At 49.7% G+C, this 19122-nt stretch overlaps 2 protein-coding genes across 2 annotated transcripts; both read right to left on the bottom strand.

The window, feature by feature from the left end:
- Nucleotides 1–2747: 2747 nt before the first annotated feature.
- Nucleotides 2748–3689, bottom strand: LOC310891859 (olfactory receptor 14C36-like; the record flags this gene model as incomplete). The annotated part of the gene is made up of 1 exon (XM_083854089.1): nucleotides 2748–3689. The coding sequence occupies one exon, from the start codon at nucleotides 3687–3689 to the stop codon at nucleotides 2748–2750; it is 942 nt and encodes a 313-aa protein (XP_083710215.1).
- Nucleotides 3690–15591: 11902 nt separating this feature from the next.
- Nucleotides 15592–16760, bottom strand: LOC310891874 (olfactory receptor 14C36-like; the record flags this gene model as incomplete). Its single annotated transcript, XM_083854103.1, has 1 exon — nucleotides 15592–16760. The coding sequence occupies one exon, from the start codon at nucleotides 16758–16760 to the stop codon at nucleotides 15804–15806; it is 957 nt and encodes a 318-aa protein (XP_083710229.1). The 3' UTR covers nucleotides 15592–15803.
- Nucleotides 16761–19122: the final 2362 nt, after the last annotated feature.

Here is a 19122-nt window from a genome sequence, read left to right on the forward strand (position 1 = left end):
CTGCCCTCTGCCCAGCCCAGCCCAGCTTCTCATGCTGGGCTGGCCCCAGGGCAGTGTCCGGAGCAGGCTGCTGCAGGGCTCTGGGCACTGCCACCACAGCCCCAGTCCCTCTGAAGGGCACGGCAGCTCCTGGGGGCACAGAGGGCTCAGCCCCACAGATGGGACATCCGAGGCACAAGCCAGCCCCTGGGAGGCCTGCAGCCCCTCCGTGCCATCCCTGGGGGTCTTCAGGCAGCTCCTCCTGCCCCAGGGCCAGGGCAGCCGGGCCTGAGCTGCTGCAGCCGGAAAGGGTTTGCTGGTCCCATTCCTTCCTCATCAGCTGAGATCAGGTCTCAGACAAAGAAGAGGCTGTAGCTGCATTTAGTTTGCTTAAATATGCTGAGAGCCTGGGGATAGCTGCTGCCGAGAGGCAAAACCCCTCTCTCAGCAGAAGGGATGAGGAACAAAGCCTTCATCCTGTTAGCCTGATCTCACAGTGATACCCAGGCACAAAGCTGCCAGGCTGGCACCATGACTGTGGCAGGGTGCCGCCCCGGCCAGCAACAAGCAGCATTTCAGGAGCATCCAGCCCTATTGCTTCTTGTGCAAGTGACTGGCCGCCTTCCCGAGCCTGTCGGGCTTCTCGTGCATTCGACACCGCAAAGAAAAGGGAAGACAAGGCGGTGAGGCACAGGGAGCGAGCAAAGGCAGGGGCGGGCAGGGGCGGGCAGGGGCGCCCCGGGCACACGGGCCGGGTCCCCCCCTCAGGCCCCGAGACGCCCCCAGCCCGCCCACGACCCCTAAGATGGCGGCGCCCGCCCTGCCTGGTCAGGCGGTCGCACGGTTGCCATGGCAGCGAGCCCCAGGCAGCCGGCAGGGGGTGGGGCTCCCTTTGCCTGGCGGCTCTGGCAGCCAATCGGCGCCCGGCAACCGGTGCTGCTTCTTTCCTCTGCTCTCACTTCCGCGCTCTCCTCCTGGGCCTTGTGTTGGGTTGGGCCCGATTGCTCCTGGAGCTTGGGCACAGTGCTGCTGGGTGGCAGTCCTGTGACTGCAGGCGGGGACGAGCAAGGGATAAGTCTTTGCCACAGCATTTGCATCACGTGAAGGGAAGCTGCTCGGGATAGCACCTGAGGGCTTGGGTCTTCTTGCGCAGTTGCTGTCAAACACACTCACCAGAAAACAGACTCTAAATAGGGACCTTGTTTTGCTTGTTTCTACACGGGCTCAGGGTGATAAGGGACGTTTTTAGCCTAGAGCAGAGGAGGGTCTGAAGGGATCTCACCAATGCCTATAAATACGAGAAGAAGGTGGTTTTTTTCGTATTTGTTTTTCCCCTTATATTTGTTGGTTTATTTCTTTGTCTTCTTTCTTATGAAGTTGTTACCCATCTGAACCCCCGAGTTCTCACACTTTTACCTTTTTCAATTCTCTCATTCATCCTGCTGTGAGGGGAGAGGGGAAAAAATGGCTGTGCGGTGCTTAGGTGCCTGGCAGGTTATACAGCATCAGTCCCTGTGTGTCTTCCCTTCCTCGTGCATGCTGTCTCCCACTGAATCCCACAGGAGCTGCAGAGTCATCTTTTGCCTGTGGACATCTTAATTCGGTACTGTCCCTGTGGGTGACTCCAGCTTGACTGATCTCTCCCTTTGTGAGGCTCCAGTCACTGCCTACCCTGGGCAAATGCTGTTCCCAGTTGAACCGGTTTGTGTGTGCTCAGCTGTATCCGTGTGTGCACGTTTGTGTGTGTGTACAAGACGGTGTGTTTATGTACACACATGGGCGTATTTGCTTGCTAGCGCAAGAGTGTTGGGTATTCTGGGGCAAATTCTCCTGGTTGCTGATGCAACAAGAAGCTGGGCTGGATCTTAGGGCTGAGGGACCTTTCTTGATGGCCTGAGGGGATGGTATATGGAGCATCAGGATGTTCTCAGTAGGCTCTCTTTTCCCATGGGGCTTGCAGAGGCTTCCAGCCATGCAGAGATCCAAGGATGTTGCAAGGATCCAAGGGCTTGCTCTTTCTGTGATCACAGCTTCACTCCAGTCCTTCAGGTGTACGTGAGCTGAGAAGCCTCGTCCGGTGGTGACTTTTGAGGTAAGGGCCAACAGATAGCTTGGGGGAAACTGTCTCAAGGATGCGTGCTGGCCCTAGGAACTGCAGGACAGAAGCAAACAGACACAGCTGCACAGGGTGAGAAGTAGACCCAGCTGGGTTGGGATCACTGCTGCCAAACCCTCTCACTGGGTTCCATGGTTGTGGCAGCTTCAGGCAGCTCCCCATTAATTTCCTGGACGATGTCCTCTGCCCTGACGGTTGTGGGACAGTCACGGCTGTGTACCTCAGTGACTGTTCACCATTTCTGCTGTCATCAGACACCAACAGCTTACTCCTAAATCCTACCCTCGGTCTCTCACAGCTCACAAAATGAGCTTTTTCTTTGCCTTATCCGTGGAGCAACAGGCTTTTCGGGGAGCAGCTGCTCAGCCCTGGTCTTGGCACCAGCTTTGAAAGAAGAACCAAGTCTTCAAGAAGAGCACTGGGGAGATGCAATTTTATTAGGCAGACGCTATCACAGAGTTTACTCTGGCCTGCTGTTATACACATATTATAAAGCCTCGAGAGTAAACAGAACAGTTTCATTCCGCAGTAGGTGGCCGAAGAATAAAGAAACATATTTCTAAGAAATTAGTAAATGCAAATGATACTGAGGATAAAAACTTCAATAATGATAAACAAGGAGCAGGCCTGCAAGGGAAGTCATTTGTGTAGATCATTTAAATTTATCACTAATCAGAAATATCCATGCAATCACTTTCCTAACAGCACTCTTAAGCTCCTTGTTTCTCATGCTGTAGATGAGGGGGTTCAATGCCGGTGGCACAACTGAGTACAGAACTGCCACCACCAGGTCCAGAGATGGTGAGATGGAGGGGGACTTCAGGTAGGCAAATATGGTCATGCTGAGAAACAGGGAGGCCACGGCCAGGTGAGGGAGGCACGTGGAAAAGGCTTTGAGCTGTCCCTGCTCAGAGGGCATCCTCAGTACAGCCCTGAAAATCTGCACATAGGACAGCACGATGAAAACAAAACACCCAGACGCTAAACAGAATCCAACCATAATTATCCAAACTTCCCTGAGGTAGGAGTTTGAGCAGGAGAGCTTGAGGATCTTTGGAACTTCACAGAAGAACTGGTCCACAGCATTGCCTTGGCAAAGTGTCAGAGAAAATGCATTAGCAGTGTGCAGCACAGCATGGAGAAAGCCACTGCCCCAGGCAGCTGCTGCCATCTGGGCACAAGCTCTGCTGCCCAGGAGGCTCCCGTAGTGCAGGGGCTTGCAGATGGCAACGTAGCGGTCGTAGGACATGACAGTGAGAAGATAACACTCTGCTGAAAACAAAAAGAAAAAGAAAAAGACCTGGGCAGCACATCCTGTGTAGGAAATGGCCCTGGTGTCCCAGAGGGAATTGACCACGGCTTTGGGGAGAGTGGTGGAGATGCAGCCCAGGTCGAGGAGGGCGAGGTCGAGGAGGAAGAAGTACATGGGGGTGTGGAGGCGGTGGTCGCAGGCTACGGCGGTGAGGATGAGGCCGTTGCCCAGGAGGGCAGCCAGGTAGATGGCCAGGAAGAGCGCGAAGTGCAGGAGCTGCAGCTCCCGCGTGTCTGCGAATGGCAGGAGGAGGAACTCGCTGATGGAGCTGCTGTTGGACATCTGATGCCTGTTGGGTATGGAGATCTGTACATGTAGTAAAAGGCAATGAAAAGTTAGGACAGGTTTCTCTGAGTGAACCCTATGCCATTCCTTGTAGACCTCCCCCTGCCATACTCCAATGCTTTTTGTTTCTCTGCTGGAATCTTTCATTTAGCTCCATGACATGAGCTTCATTTTTAAGGTTCAGTGTGCGATGAGGAGCAGGGGCCTCTGCTGCTGGTCTCGCGAGGGAATCAGTCCTGACCCAGTGCAGGGAGTACACAGGAACATAGCAGGAGGGCAAGGTTTTATTTTCAGATTTTGTCAGATGAAATGAATGCCCAGCCTATCTGGGCAATATGTTTCAGTACCTCGCCTCCCTCTGAGTGAAGAATTTCCTCCTAATCTCTAATCTAAATCTCCCCGCTTTTAGTTTAAAAACATTCCCCTGATCCTGTCATGATTTGATTGATCAAAAAAATAGCTCTCCATATTTTTAGAAGACCCCTTTAAATGCGGAAAAGCTGCAGTGAGGTCACCCTGCTCAGCCCCAGCTCTCTCAGCCTTTCTTCGAAGGAGAGGTGCTCCAGCATGCTGATCATCTTCATGTCAGCATGTTAACATCTGCATTCCGCTGCTACATAATGTAGTTGGCAGAAAGGAGTTTTAGGGGCAATGTTTTATACACATTCTCTTCCCCCTCTTCATGCCCACACAGTGTTCTCTGAAGTCAGAAATCCTGAGCATTTCTGCTGCACTCACAGGGAATGGTTGTGAGACCTGAGAGGCAAAGGGATTCCCTGTGGCTCAGAGCAGAGTGAGGGAGCTGGCTGGACTTGTCCCCAGCTGCCTGAGCTTTTGTAGATGGAGGGCAATCACATTTATGTTACCCTGAAAAGAAGCCAGATGCTGCTGAGACCAGATGAATCCACTGCCAATCTGTCAATGCCCAGCCTTTCTCAAGGGACCTGAACAAGGTCTCAGCACCACACCTCTAGTCAAGGACTAGAGGGGACCCCAGGGTCCCGAGGGGGCCTCGGTACTCCGTATCCGAGTACATTCTGGAAGAGCTGAAGCGGAGTAAGGTGGGCTGGTGTCCTGGGCCCTGCAGAGCAATCCCTGCTCGAGCACCATGGCAGTGCTCTGAGACTGCCCGGGGTGCCCGGAGCAGCTTCTTGGCCAGCTGGGAGAGAAACCAAGGCCAGATGTGCTCTGCCTCTCAGGTGTTTGGCACACCCTAGGGCTTCACTCTTCCCTGCGGCCTGAGTGGGGAGGGCGAGCAGAGAGATGGGGGAATATCCTGGCTCCGTGCCTAGGACAGTTGCTGGCAGTCAGTCCCAGGCCTAATCCGTGTGCTGGAAACCTCCGGGCGCTTCTCTAGCCAAGGGATGTTGGCAAATCCTGTGAGGGGGGTGACGAAAGAAACAGAGGATGCGGCTCTTTTGCAAAGCTTTCCAAAGTGCCCCACCTTGCCCCATTGTCCCTGAGGAGCGGGCAGGGCACAGAGCAGTGTCCCCCTGCTCTGACAGTCATCCCTTTTCCCGTCTCTCAAGAACTCCCTCCTCGGCCTTTCTGTCTTTTCTGTGTGCAGGGCGTTTGGGTTGCGGGACTCGGGACCTTTGGTGTTGTCCGAGAGCAGTTCCATGGCAAAGAAGAGCTGCTCTTGATTCGAAGACCTTTCTTCCAGCTGGACATCGATGAGTTGTGGCTGGAGGAGATCTACTGTCCCACTGAGATCCTCCCTGGTGAGAAGGCAGCAGCCCCCCTCTTCCTGCCCCATGTCCGCAACGGTTTGTTCTCCCTGCTCTTTGGAAAGGCCTGGGAGAAGTAGAGGATTGTCTCCGACGGTCAGGGTACAGCTTGAGTTCCCCCAAAAGAAACTGTGCCCCAGGAGCAGTTCGTCTGAGCGACCCTTTCTCTGGGAACTTGTTCTGAATGTTGCAAGCAACTTGGGCTTGCTGTGGCAGTGAGGATGTTGCTTCTCCTTGCAGATGGTGTCAAGATCGAGCCGCTGAACTGCGTGCAGCTATCGCGAGCCACCTCCTTCCCACTGCACGTGGTGAAGAACTGTGTGCAAGAGACCATCCTCTTGTACTGCTTCCTCCTGAGGAGCAAGGAGCACGTCCCCTTTGCCTTCAGGGACATTGGTGTTCTGACGTGCGAAGATGGTTTCCCGTGCATGAAGTTTTATCTGGACTGTGTCAAACGTCTGGAGAGCACTGCGGGCCTTGTTGCACTGCTCCACAGTGTAAGTTGGTGAGGTTTTGAGGGCTACTTCAATTTCTTTGGGAATCCTAGTGAAGGGTGAGGAATCCGACCGCTGTTGGCCAGCTGACGCAGCTTGCGAGCTTGGACTGGAGACTGAATTCCCCTGGGCTCATGCAGCCTCCTCCTGGTGTCTGTTTGCAGTGTGCTCCCCCCGTGTCCGGGCAGCTCCCCCGGGACGAAGAAGGCAGACAGGCAGGAAACAGCTCCTCGAGCCAAGTCCACCACTGTTATAAATGACTGAGTCCCAAATAGGATTACAATCAAAGTTTACAATTTATTAAACGAATAGAGGCGAGCAAACAGCGCTGGGTGCGCCGGGAGTCTCTGCTCCACCAGGACGCACAACTGTTACGTAAGGCGGCTGGTTTTTATGCTCCTAGGCTAATACATATTCATTACTACTTCTAGAAGAGGCAGGGTTATTATAATTGGTTTCCCGAATCCAAAGTCCTCCCAGGTGCGCCTGCTTATCAGTCTCTGTTAGTCTCTTGGGGGCCGCTCAGACGGGGAGGCTCATATTCTTCCTCCTTATCTAGTGGTCTCTTGGCCGGCTGTCAGAAGTTACTGCACGTCCGTGCAGAGTCAGCAGGTTTTCTCTGAAGAAATCCCTTTGTTCTCTTATCACCTAAACCCAGGCCTCAATGTTAACCCTTCAAATCCCTTAGTGGCACGAATTGCTGGACCATTCCTTACAACCACCACTGCGCTCCCTGCTCCTGAAGCCTCCAGGAGAGCGCTGCAGGTACCTGCTCTGCCTTGCTGCAATGACCGTGCTGTTTGGGCCTGTGCAAAAGCCTCTTTGTGTGGAGCGATCCCGAGCAGGTCCCTTGGGATGCGTTCATTTCCACGTTTGTTACCTCCTTCATCTCTTCCTCAGGAGACAGAAGGTGGCGTCCCGCACAGCTTCCCTGCCTCTTACTGCCTCCCGTGTTGCCATGAGCCACTTCATTTTGACCAGGGGCCATGGAAAAGGAACAAGGCCTTTCTGGGTCATTGATGGCAGAGGGCTTTGGTCACCGCGGGCTGTTCAGCTGTGTTTGTCACGAGTTGAGGAGCCTGGCCTAGCTTCAGGGCCCCTCATCCTGGAGGGTCGAAGCACTGCTGACAGACCGGCTGAGGCGAGGGGGCAGGAGTGCGGGTTAGGCCTGAGGGACAGCTGAGACCAATCCTGTCTGCTGTTGTGTTTTTGTTTTGTTTTTGTTTTTTTTTTTCCTCCAGGAGGTCTGGAACCTGTCTTCAAAGTGGGACCAAACAGACAGCTCATGGCCCACGTACCGAAAGCGACAAGAGCAAGCCCGGGCAGAAATGGCTGCATGGGAAGCCTGGTCTGAGGGGGAGGACCAACAGATACCCCAGCTACTGGCAGTGATCAACAGCGCTGAGAACAGCAGCGATCCTCTCCGCCAGGGCTCCGAGGGCGGCAGGTCCCAGGGTGGTGGGAGCAGGACGGGCACCAGGCCGCAGGGCAGGGCTTTGCCTGCTCCTCCCTGTGAGGGAGAGGTTGTCAGCAGAAAGGGAGGGATAAAAGCAGCAGCCAGACGTGGGCTGGCAGCGCCGAGTCGCCTGGTTCCCAGGTCCTGTTGCAGGGCCCTGCTGTGTGGCAGTCCTGTGACTGCAGGCGGGGACGAGCAAGGGATAAGTCTTTGCCACAGCATTTGCATCACGTGAAGGGAAGCTGCTCGGGATAGCACCTGAGGGCTTGGGTCTTCTTGCGCAGTTGCTGTCAAACACACTCACCAGAAAACAGACTCTAAATAGGGACCTTGTTTTGCTTGTTTCTACACGGGCTCAGGGTGATAAGGGACGTTTTTAGCCTAGAGCAGAGGAGGGTCTGAAGGGATCTCACCAATGCCTATAAATACGAGAAGAAGGTGGTTTTTTTCGTATTTGTTTTTCCCCTTATATTTGTTGGTTTATTTCTTTGTTTTCTTTCTTATGAAGTTGTTAACTATCTGAACCCCCGAGTTCTCACACTTTTTGCTTTTTCAATTCTCTCTGTTATAAATGACTGAGTCCCAAATAGGATTACAATCAAAGTTTACAATTTATTAAATGAATAGAGGCAAGCAAACAGCGCTGGGTGCGCCGGGAGTCTCTGCTCCACCAGGACGCACCCAGCGCTGTTTGCTTGCCTCTATTCATTTAATAAATTGTAAACTTTGATTGTAATCCTATTTGGGACTCAGTCATTTATAACAACTGGGGGCTCGTCCGGTATGGTCTTGGTTCCTGAATTCTGACTTGATCTAGGAGGGGCGCCCCCACCATTTGGTGGCTCCTGTTCGAGTCAGGTCGGGGCTAATGCCATCTTGAACCTGAATAAGGGCAAGCAAAGATTTAGATTTTTTTATGAGCTCCCTTTGCCGGCTGCAGCACTATATTTTGCCCGTAATTCTGCGCGCGAAGATCCGAATGAAGACGACGGAGTCGTAAGTATTTAAGGCGTATACCGTTCGGTTGGGTGGGATTCGGTTGCCTGTGTGTGTGAGAGTGTGACTGAGACGGAACGTAGTTCCGAAGCGATTGTGGAGGTCTTCTAGCCGCGGTTCCAATCTCCCGCGAGGGACTTGGCCGGTGAAGGACCGAAGCGATTCCTATAGGATTCGTGGGTGGGTGATAGGTCCTAAACCCCCTGCAAGACACTCTCACTAAGGCAACCAAGGGCTGTAGGAATTGCCACAGTAAAATTCCTAGATGGGTCAGACAAAATTGAAGACCTGGGACCAGAGAAAAAGGAGCAAATTACCAGACATACCACCAGAAAGTTCATTAGCGATAATGATTAGAAATTGGAACGATAGGGGCCCCAGAAAAGGGAAAAAGTAAATTAAAAATGGTTCAGTATTGTATGACAGAATGGCCAAAGGAGCCTTTAAGACCACATGTCTTTTGGCCCGTTTTCGGATCCTTTGAAGACTGGGTTTGCCAGGCCTTAAATATACATGTTAATTCAAAGGAACCTTTTAGCCAGGAGGAAAGTGATTATGCAGGATTATGGATCAGGATCTCACGTCCTTTTCCAGCCTCAATATTTACACTAAAAGCAGACGAGAAGTTTGACGAAGAAGAGAACAAAAAAGTAAAAAATAAAAAAAAAAGGAAAAAGAAAAAGATGATGAATGGGAGTCATTGGATAACCTACCACCTCTATATCCTAACAATCCACCCCCGGTGGTGCATCTTGTAATCCTGTTTTGTTCTTAAATGTTTTGACTGTGTCAAGGAGGAAGGTGGGAGCATTATCTAAGTAACAGTTTAGAAGTTTGGGTATATTCGCGGTGGTGTTCGGTCAGTTTCCCAAGTATCGGGGGAGGGGGGCTGACTGATTATCAAAGTGGTAGAACGGAGAGCCACTTCTTTGGTGGTTCGGGCCTGAGCCCTGGGAATTCGGTAAGAAGGGGGAGAGCGAATTTATTTAGGCCTCAATACCTTTTTAAACCCCCATCTTGACGGATACACAGGAGTGATTCCTTGTTTTGTGTAGGCTTACTAACAAAGTGCATGAGAAAAATTAGCATTTGGCTTGAAATTCGGTCTTATTGAAATGTAAATTTTGTGGAAAAGGTGGTATTGTTTGTCTAGAAGACAGAAGGCTGAGTGCTTCAGGTGTTTTTTCCGAAGTCCTGCGGATTTATGATTGGAAAGGGGCTCATTAATAATCTGAAATAGTAAAGTTTGTATGTGGAAAGAAGAGTTTAATCCCAGAGAATTGGGACATTTGGGAAGAAGATTAGGAAAAGATAGTAAAAACCTGCAATAAAAAGGTTTGCGTGGAAATTGAAACAAGGGACAGTAACTAATATAAATAAATAAAAGGGAATGGGAAATCAAGGAAAAGGGGAAAATCCAAAAAAAAAGACGTCCTAAAAAAAAAAAAAAAGCCTCCTTGGGTGCATATTGGCACATTGGAAGGATATTGTTAGAAATGGGGGCACAGAAAGCAAGAGGACTTTCACTAAGTATTGCAATCAATGGTGGCCACTATATAAACTAAATGGCCACTTTATGGATCAATCGACTATAACAGTGTCTTGCAATTAATGTTTTTGAGGAGAGAAGGAAAATAGGATGAAATGTTGTATAGTGATATGTTGTTTCAGCATGTTGGAGGGAAAAGGTTTGGAATTAAGTTGGCCCCTGACTGAGCCTTTGGTGTTGGCATTAGAAAAGTACGGGCTGGAGAAAGATAAAGGAAGTGTTAAAAGGATTGTTGAAGGTGTTAAAGGTTGTGTGGCATGTAGTATTTAACAGAGCTGTTTGAAGTTGAATGAGCAGGGAAAGAGGATGTAGGAATGTTAATAGTTCCGTCTCAACCCGAGGCTGAGATCAGGGAAAGAGGATGTAGGAATGTTAATAGTTCCGTCTCAACCCGAGGCTGAGATCTCTAAATCGCGGGTGTGAACCCTCTGGGGCAGGGGGACCGTGATGGGTCCGAGAGAGTTGTCGTGGAAACAGAAAAGCAGCTAACTCTTGAAACAACCTGAGTTCCTGTGTGAGCTCAGATTGCCAATGGGACCGCTCAGGGAACTTTCAACGATTGCATTCCCCTGACCGACCCCCTCACTGAGACCCTAATCACCCCGGAAATTATGTAAATACTAAAATCTGGTTAAATTGGGAAATGAGAATCTGTTCCAACAAGGTCCAAAAGAAACCCCTATGGAATTTATGGAATTTTTGAATTTCTGGACCAACTTTGAAATGCAATGGAAAAAAAAAATGGACCTGGCTTAAAAAAAAAAAAAAAAAGAGAGAGAGAGAGGCAACTGGCTAGCCTCTTTCCAGGGCAATCAGCCCCTGATATCAGAAAGAAATTGTCTTAGGCTGCAGGACAAACTTACAACAGTCAGGAATGATGGGGACCTGGGGCATCTACCCTAGCAGGTCCACTAGTTGAAATAAAGCTAGGAAACGAAGACAGAGGCTTGAATTTTTTGTTGGTTATGGGAGCTTCTTTCTCTGTGTTAATTAGGCTGTAAATGTAATAGGAGCAACATATTCAGTGTTAAATAGTTTAAAAGGACGATTAGGAACTAAGACAACTACAATAATTGGAGCCACAGGGAAAGAGGAGGAATGGTCATTCTTACAACCCCTTGATTTGCGTTTTGGGGGTAAGGAACTAACCCATGAATTTTAGTATGTACCAGAATGCCCGATGCCACTCTTGGGACGGGATCTATTAGCCAAATTAGATGCAACAATAACCTTTGAGGATGGAGAATTAATAATGAAGGTACCTGAGTCCAAAGTAGGCCAAATCCTAATGATCAAAGATAAACCCTTTGTTAATATTCCAAGAGAAGCAGAAAATGCAGTTATAGCAACAGTACGGGAAACAGATGTACCAGGGAAGTCGAAACTGGCACAACTGGTAAAGGTGGAATTAAAGGAAGGAGCCAAACCTGTTTGAATCAAACAATATCCACTTAAGATAGAAGCTAGGCACAGGAATGGTGAAAATTATTGACAAATTTCTCAAATATCAGATTCTGGAAGAATGTAAATCGGAATACAATACTCCAATTTTTCCAGTAAAGAAGCCGAATGGCGAGTATAGATTTGTACAAGATCTTAGAGCAATAAATGAAATAACAAAGGACATTCACCCGGTAGTAGCTAATCCTTACACATTGTTAACATCTGTGAAAGGGAAATATAAATGGTTTACCGTGATAGATTTAAAGGATGCCTTCTTTTGCATACCTCTTGATAAAGATAGTAGAAAATTATTTGCCTTCAAATGGGAAAACGTATTGAAGTTTTTGGACCACATATGGTAACAACCGTTTTGGAACAAAGGGGGGGGGGGCACTGGTTATCACCCAGCTGGATGATGAAATATCAGGCAATCCTAACTGAACAAGATGACATAACCTTGAAAACGACTAACCTGTTATATCCAGCAGTATTTCTAGGAACCGTTCCAGAAGAAGGACCGTTGGAACACAGTTGTGTGGAAATAATCGAACATACGCCAGCCACAAAGATTTGAAGGATGTACCCCTTGAAAGGTATTCAGTGGGAATACCACACTCCGTGGCACCCACAAAGCTCAGGGAAAGTAGAAAGGATGAATCAAACAATAAAACAACAATTGGCTAAGTTAATGATCAAGACACAGCTGCCCTGGACGAAATGCTTACCATTGGCACTTTTAAACATAAGAACTAAACCACACAGTGAGACTGGTTATCATCATATGAAATGTTATATGGTATGCCTTATTCTCAAGGGATGCCCCTAGGGAACAATGTAGTTGAGGATCATAGTATCCAGAAATACATAATTACCATTGGAAGGAGATTACAGGAGATAAGAGAAATTGGGATGATGACTCAGACACCACCTTTAGGATTTGCTATTCATAAAATACAACCAGGAGACAAGGTCTTAATAAAAACCTGGAGAGAAGAATCATTGAACCCCCGATGGGAGGGACTGTACCTTGTTTTACTTACTACTGAAACAGCTGTGAGAACAGCAGAAAGGGGTTGGACCCACGCATCCAGAATAAAAGGACCAATAACTACCGAAGCCTGGAGGGTTGAGTCCACTCCTGGGGAACTGAAACTGAGACTAAAGAGGAACTGATATCCCAGCAATGAGGTTCTGCATGAATTAAGGGCACTGGATAAAGAGGACAAGGCTGAAGGGAGGAAAGGGAGAAGGCAAGACTGGGGTAGGACCCTCCACTGCGGCGTGTATGGTCTACCGAGGGAGGCAACCCCTATGGGTATTGACCGCCAAGTGAGAGTGCCTCGACCGGACTTCTCCCACACCAAGATCAGTTTGTCCTGAGAAAAATAACATGAGAACCTTTTAAACCCATAATAAAATTGTGATTAGTTTTTCCAGGAGCTGGATCACCCTGAAGGGTTGAATGGTAACACAAGCTCTGAAAGCGGGCCCAACCCCATGATTGAAGGCGCTTCCCACACTTTCAAGATTGGACGGCGAAAAAGGCTTATAATATGACAGGTTGCCAAAGAGAACTGAATTGTGACTGTAAGTGGAAACCCAACGTGGGAGCTTGGAAGCGTGCATATACGAGTACAAACGGGGCAGACATTGTAACAGGACCACTCGGTAACAAGGACACTCTGTATTATCACGCCCCAAAGGGTAAAGATGGATGGGATGGCCATTTTCCAAACGGGACGTGGGCCCTAAAGAGACATTATTGGGTGTGTGGCAAACATGCTTACAAGAGGCTACCCGGAAACTGGTCGGGAATATGCTATGTGGGGTACATAAGACCCTTGTTCTTTTTATTGTCACAAACACAAGGAAATCATTTAGGAATAAGATTATATGATGACCTGAACAGAGTAAAACGATCTATTGATACTTCCTTATCCGGGGATAGTGCCCAAAAATGGGGAAAGGATGAATGGCCTCCTGAAAGAATCATACAGCATTATGGGCCAGCTACGTGGAACCCGAATGAGTTGGTATCAGGAGCCCGAGAACCTATTTATAATTTGAACCGAACAATTAGGTCGCAAGCTATCCTCGAAGTTGTAACCAATCAAACAGCGACGACCTTGGATCTTCTGGCTGATCAATCCACTCAGATGAGGAATGCTATCTTTCAACGTAGAATGGTCTTAGACTATTTACTAGCAGAAGAAGGGGGAGTGTGTGGAAAACTGAACGATTCTAATTGTTGTTTACAAATTGATGATAATGGAAAAGTGGTTCAGCAGATAACAAAAGAAATTAAAAAGCTAGCCCACGTCCCAGTACAAACTTGGAAGGGTATGGATTGGGATTTCTTTCCATGGTTGCCCGGTGGACCATGGGTTAAAAGAATGCTATTTTTATTTTTATGTGGTGTAATGACATTATTGTTTATACCTTGTATGATACCTTGCTTTACGTTGTTGATACGGCGGATAATAAATAGCACCCAATTTGTGATGACTTTGGGAGAGAAAAGGTGATGTGTCGATAATGATGCTTAAGAAATGGACACCCCGAGAACTGACTGATGAAATCCAACTGCTACTAACAAAAGTTGAAGAAGAGACACGAATTGATGATATTAAAAAAAAAAAAAGGGAGGAATTGTAAGGAATAGTCCAGCAATTCGTGCCACTAAGGGGTGTGAAGGGTTAACATTGAGGCCTGGGTTTAGGCGAGAAGAGAACAAAGGGATTTCTTCAGAGAAAAACTGCTGACTTTGCACAGACGTGCAGTAACTTCTGACAGCCAGCCAAGAGACCACTAGATAAGGAGGAAGAATATGAGCCTCCCCGTCTGAGCGGCCCCCGAGAAACCAACAGAGACTGATAAGCAGGCGCACCTGGGAGGACTTTGGATTCGGGAAACCAATTATAATAACCCTGCCTCTTCTAGAAGTAGTAATGAATATGTATTAGCCTAGGAGCATAAAAACCAGCCGCCTTAAGTAACAGGTGTGCGTCCTGGTGGAGCAGAGACTCCCGGCGCACCCAGCGCTGTTTGCTCGCCTCTATTCGTTTAATAAATTGTAAACTTTGATTGTAATCTTATTTGGGACTCAGTCATTTATAACATCTCATTCATCCTGCTGTGAGGGGAGAGGGGAAAAAACGGCTGTGCGGTGCTTAGGTGCCTGGCAGGTTATACAGCATCAGTCCCTGTGTGTCTTCCCTTCCTTGTGCATGCTGTCTCCCACTGAATCCCACAGGAGCTGCAGAGTCATCTTTTGCCTGTGGACATCTTAATTCGGTACTGTCCCTGTGGGTGACTCCAGCTTGACTGATCCCTCCCTTTGTGAGGCTCCAGTCACTGCCTACCCTGGGCAAATGCTGTTCCCAGTTGAACCGGTTTGTGTGTGCTCAGCTGTATCCGTGTGTGCACGTTTGTGTGTGTGTACAAGACGGTGTGTTTATGTACACACATGGGCGTATTTGCTTGCTAGCGCAAGAGTGTTGGGTATTCTGGGGCAATTTCTCCTGGCTGCTGATGCAACAAGAAGCTGGGCTGGATCTTAGGGCTGAGGGACCTTTCTTGATGGCCTGAGGGGATGGTATATGGAGCATCAGGATGTTCTCAGTAGGCTCTCTTTTCCCATGGGGCTTGCAGAGGCTTCCAGCCATGCAGAGATCCAAGGATGTTGCAAGGATCCAAGGGCTTGCTCTTTCTGTGATCACAGCTTCACTCCAGTCCTTCAGGTGTACGTGAGCTGAGAAGCCTCGTCCGGTGGTGACTTTTGAGGTAAGGGCCAACAGATAGCTTGGGGGAAACTGTCTCAAGGATGCGTGCTGGCCCTAGGAACTGCAGGACAGAAGCAAACAGACACAGCTGCACAGGGTGAGAAGTAGACCCAGCTGGGTTGGGATCACTGCTGCCAAACCCTCTCACTGGGTTCCATGGTTGTGGCAGCTTCAGGCAGCTCCCCGTTAATTTCCTGGAGGATGTCCTCTGCCCTGACAGTTGTGGGACAGTCACGGCTGTGTACCTCAGTGACTGTTCACCATTTCTGCTGTCATCAGACACCAACAGCTTACTCCTAAATCCTACCCTCGGTCTCTCACAGCTCACAAAATGAGCTTTTTCTTTGCCTTATCCGTGGAGCAACAGGCTTTTCGGGGAGCAGCTGCTCAGCCCTGGTCTTGGCACCAGCTTTGAAAGAAGAACCAAGTCTTCAAGAAGAGCACTGGGGAGATGCAATTTTATTAGGCAGACGCTATCACAGAGTTTACTCTGGCCTGCTGTTATACACATATTATAAAGCCTCGAGAGTAAACAGAACAGTTTCATTCCGCAGTAGGTGGCCGATGAATAAAGAAACATATTTCTAAGAAATTAGTAAATGCAAATGATACTGAGGATAAAAACTTCAATAATGATAAACAAGGAGCAGGCCTGCAAGGGAAGTCATTTGTGTAGATAGAGGGGAAATTTATCACTAATCAGAAATATCCATGCAATCACTTTCCTAACAGCACTCTTAAGCTCCTTGTTTCTCATGCTGTAGATGAGGGGGTTCAATGCCGGTGGCACAACTGAGTACAGAACTGCCACCACCAGGTCCAGAGATGGTGAGATGGAGGGGGACTTCAGGTAGGCAAATATGGTCATGCTGAGAAACAGGGAGGCCACGGCCAGGTGAGGGAGGCACGTGGAAAAGGCTTTGAGCTGTCCCTGCTCAGAGGGCATCCTCAGTACAGCCCTGAAAATCTGCACATAGGACAGCACGATGAAAACGAAACAGCCAGACGCTAAACAGAATCCAACCATAATTATCCAAACTTCCCTGAGGTAGGAGTTTGAGCAGGAGAGCTTGAGGATCTTTGGAACTTCACAGAAGAACTGGTCCACAGCATTGCCTTGGCAAAGTGTCAGAGAAAATGCATTAGCAGTGTGCAGCACAGCATGGAGAAAGCCACTGCCCCAGGCAGCTGCTGCCATCTGGGCACAAGCTCTGCTGCCCAGGAGGCTCCCGTAGTGCAGGGGCTTGCAGATGGCAACGTAGCGGTCGTAGGACATGACAGTGAGAAGATAACACTCTGCTGAAAACAAAAAGAAAAAGAAAAAGACCTGGGCAGCACATCCTGTGTAGGAAATGGCCCTGGTGTCCCAGAGGGAATTGACCACGGCTTTGGGGAGAGTGGTGGAGATGCAGCCCAGGTCGAGGAGGGCGAGGTCGAGGAGGAAGAAGTACATGGGGGTGTGGAGGCGGTGGTCGCAGGCTGCGGCGGTGAGGATGAGGCCGTTGCCCAGGAGGGCAGCCAGGTAGATGGCCAGGAAGAGCGCGAAGTGCAGGAGCTGCAGCTCCCGCGTGTCTGCGAATGGCAGGAGGAGGAACTCGCTGATGGAGCTGCTGTTGGACATCTGATGCCTGTTGGGTATGGAGATCTGTACATGTAGTAAAAGGCAATGAAAAGTTAGGACAGGTTTCTCTGAGTGAACCCTATGCCATTCCTTGTAGACCTCCCCCTGCCATACTCCAATGCTTTTTGTTTCTCTGCTGGAATCTTTCATTTAGCTCCATGACATGAGCTTCATTTTTAAGGTTCAGTGTGCGATGAGGAGCAGGGGCCTCTGCTGCTGGTCTCGCGAGGGAATCAGTCCTGACCCAGTGCAGGGAGTACACAGGAACATAGCAGGAGGGCAAGGTTTTATTTTCAGATTTTGTCAGATGAAATGAATGCCCAGCCTATCTGGGCAATATGTTTCAGTACCTCGCCTCCCTCTGAGTGAAGAATTTCCTCCTAATCTCTAATCTAAATCTCCCCGCTTTTAGTTTAAAAACATTCCCCTGATCCTGTCATGATTTGATTGATCAAAAAAATAGCTCTCCATATTTTTAGAAGACCCCTTTAAATGCGGAAAAGCTGCAGTGAGGTCACCCTGCTCAGCCCCAGCTCTCTCAGCCTTTCTTCGAAGGAGAGGTGCTCCAGCATGCTGATCATCTTCATGTCAGCATGTTAACATCTGCATTCCGCTGCTACATAATGTAGTTGGCAGAAAGGAGTTTTAGGGGCAATGTTTTACACACATTCTCTTCCCCCTCTTCATGCCCACACAGTGTTCTCTGAAGTCAGAAATCCTGAGCATTTCTGCTGCACTCACAGGGAATGGTTGTGAGACCTGAGAGGCAAAGGGATTCCCTGTGGCTCAGAGCAGAGTGAGGGAGCTGGCTGGACTTGTCCCCAGCTGCCTGAGCTTTTGTAGATGGAGGGCAATCACATTTATGTTACCCTGAAAAGAAGCCAGATGCTGCTGAGACCAGATGAATCCACTGCCAATCTGTCAATGCCCAGCCTTTCTCAAGGGACCTGGACAAGGTCTCAGCACCACACCTCTAGTCAAGGACTAGAGGGGACCCCAGGGTCCCGAGGGGGCCTCGGTACTCCGTATCCGAGTACATTCTGGAAGAGCTGAAGCGGAGTAAGGTGGGCTGGTGTCCTGGGCCCTGCAGAGCAATCCCTGCCCGAGCACCGTGGCAGTGCTCTGAGACTGCCCGGGGTGCCCGGAGCAGCTTCTTGGCCAGCTGGGAGAGAAACCAAGGCCAGATGTGCTCTGCCTCTCAGGTGTTTGGCACACCCTAGGGCTTCACTCTTCCCTGCGGCCTGAGTGGGGAGGGCGAGCAGAGAGATGGGGGAATATCCTGGCTCCGTGCCTAGGACAGTTGCTGGCAGTCAGTCCCAGGCCTAATCCGTGTGCTGGAAACCTCCGGGCGCTTCTCTAGCCAAGGGATGTTGGCAAATCCTGTGAGGGGGGGTGACGAAAGAAACAGAGGATGCGGCTCTTTTGCAAAGCTTTCCAAAGTGCCCCACCTTGCCCCATTGTCCCTGAGGAGCGGGCAGGGCACAGAGCAGTGTCCCCCTGCTCTGACAGTCATCCCTTTTCCCGTCTCTCAAGAACTCCCTCCTCGGCCTTTCTGACTTTTCTGTGTGCAGGGAGTTTGGGTTGCGGGACTCGGGACCTTTGGTGTTGTCCGAGAGCAGTTCCATGGCAAAGAAGAGCTGCTCTTGATTCGAAGACCTTTCTTCCAGCTGGACATCGATGAGTTGTGGCTGGAGGAGATCTACTGTCCCACTGAGCTCCTCCCTGGTGAGAAGGCAGCAGCCCCCCCCTTCCTGCCCCATGTCCGGAACGGTTTGTTCTCCCTGCTCTTTGGAAAGGCCTGGGAGAAGTAGAGGATTGTCTCCGACGGTCAGGGTGCAGCTTGAGTTCCCCCAAAAGAAACTGTGCCCCAGGAGCAGTTCCTCTGAGTGACCCTTTCTCTGGGAACTTGTTCTGAATGTTGCAAGCAACTTGGGCTTGCTGTGGCAGTGAGGATGTTGCTTCTCCTTGCAGATGGTGTCAAGATCGAGCCGCTGAACTGCGTGCAGCTATCGCGAGCCACCTCCTTCCCACTGCACGTGGTGAAGAACTGTGTGCAAGAGACCATCCTCTTGTACTGCTTCCTCCTGAGGAGCAAGGAGCACGTCCCCTTTGCCTTCAGGGACATTGGTGTTCTGACGTGCGAAGATGGTTTCCCGTGCGTGAAGTTTTATCTGGACTGTGTCAAACGTCTGGAGAGCACTGCGGGCCTTGTTGCACTGCTCCACAGTGTAAGTTGGTGAGGTTTTGAGGGCTACTTCAACTTCTTTGGGAATCCTAGTGAAGGGTGAGGAATCCGACCGCTGTTGGCCAGCCCGGACATGGCAGGCCAGTCAAATGCCCTTCCCCTCGCTTGCCCCCTTAG

The sequence above is a fragment of the Anser anser genome, assembly GCF_964211835.1.
Source record: "Anser anser genome assembly, contig: HAP1_SCAFFOLD_64, whole genome shotgun sequence".
Taxonomy (NCBI): Eukaryota; Metazoa; Chordata; class Aves; order Anseriformes; family Anatidae; genus Anser; species Anser anser.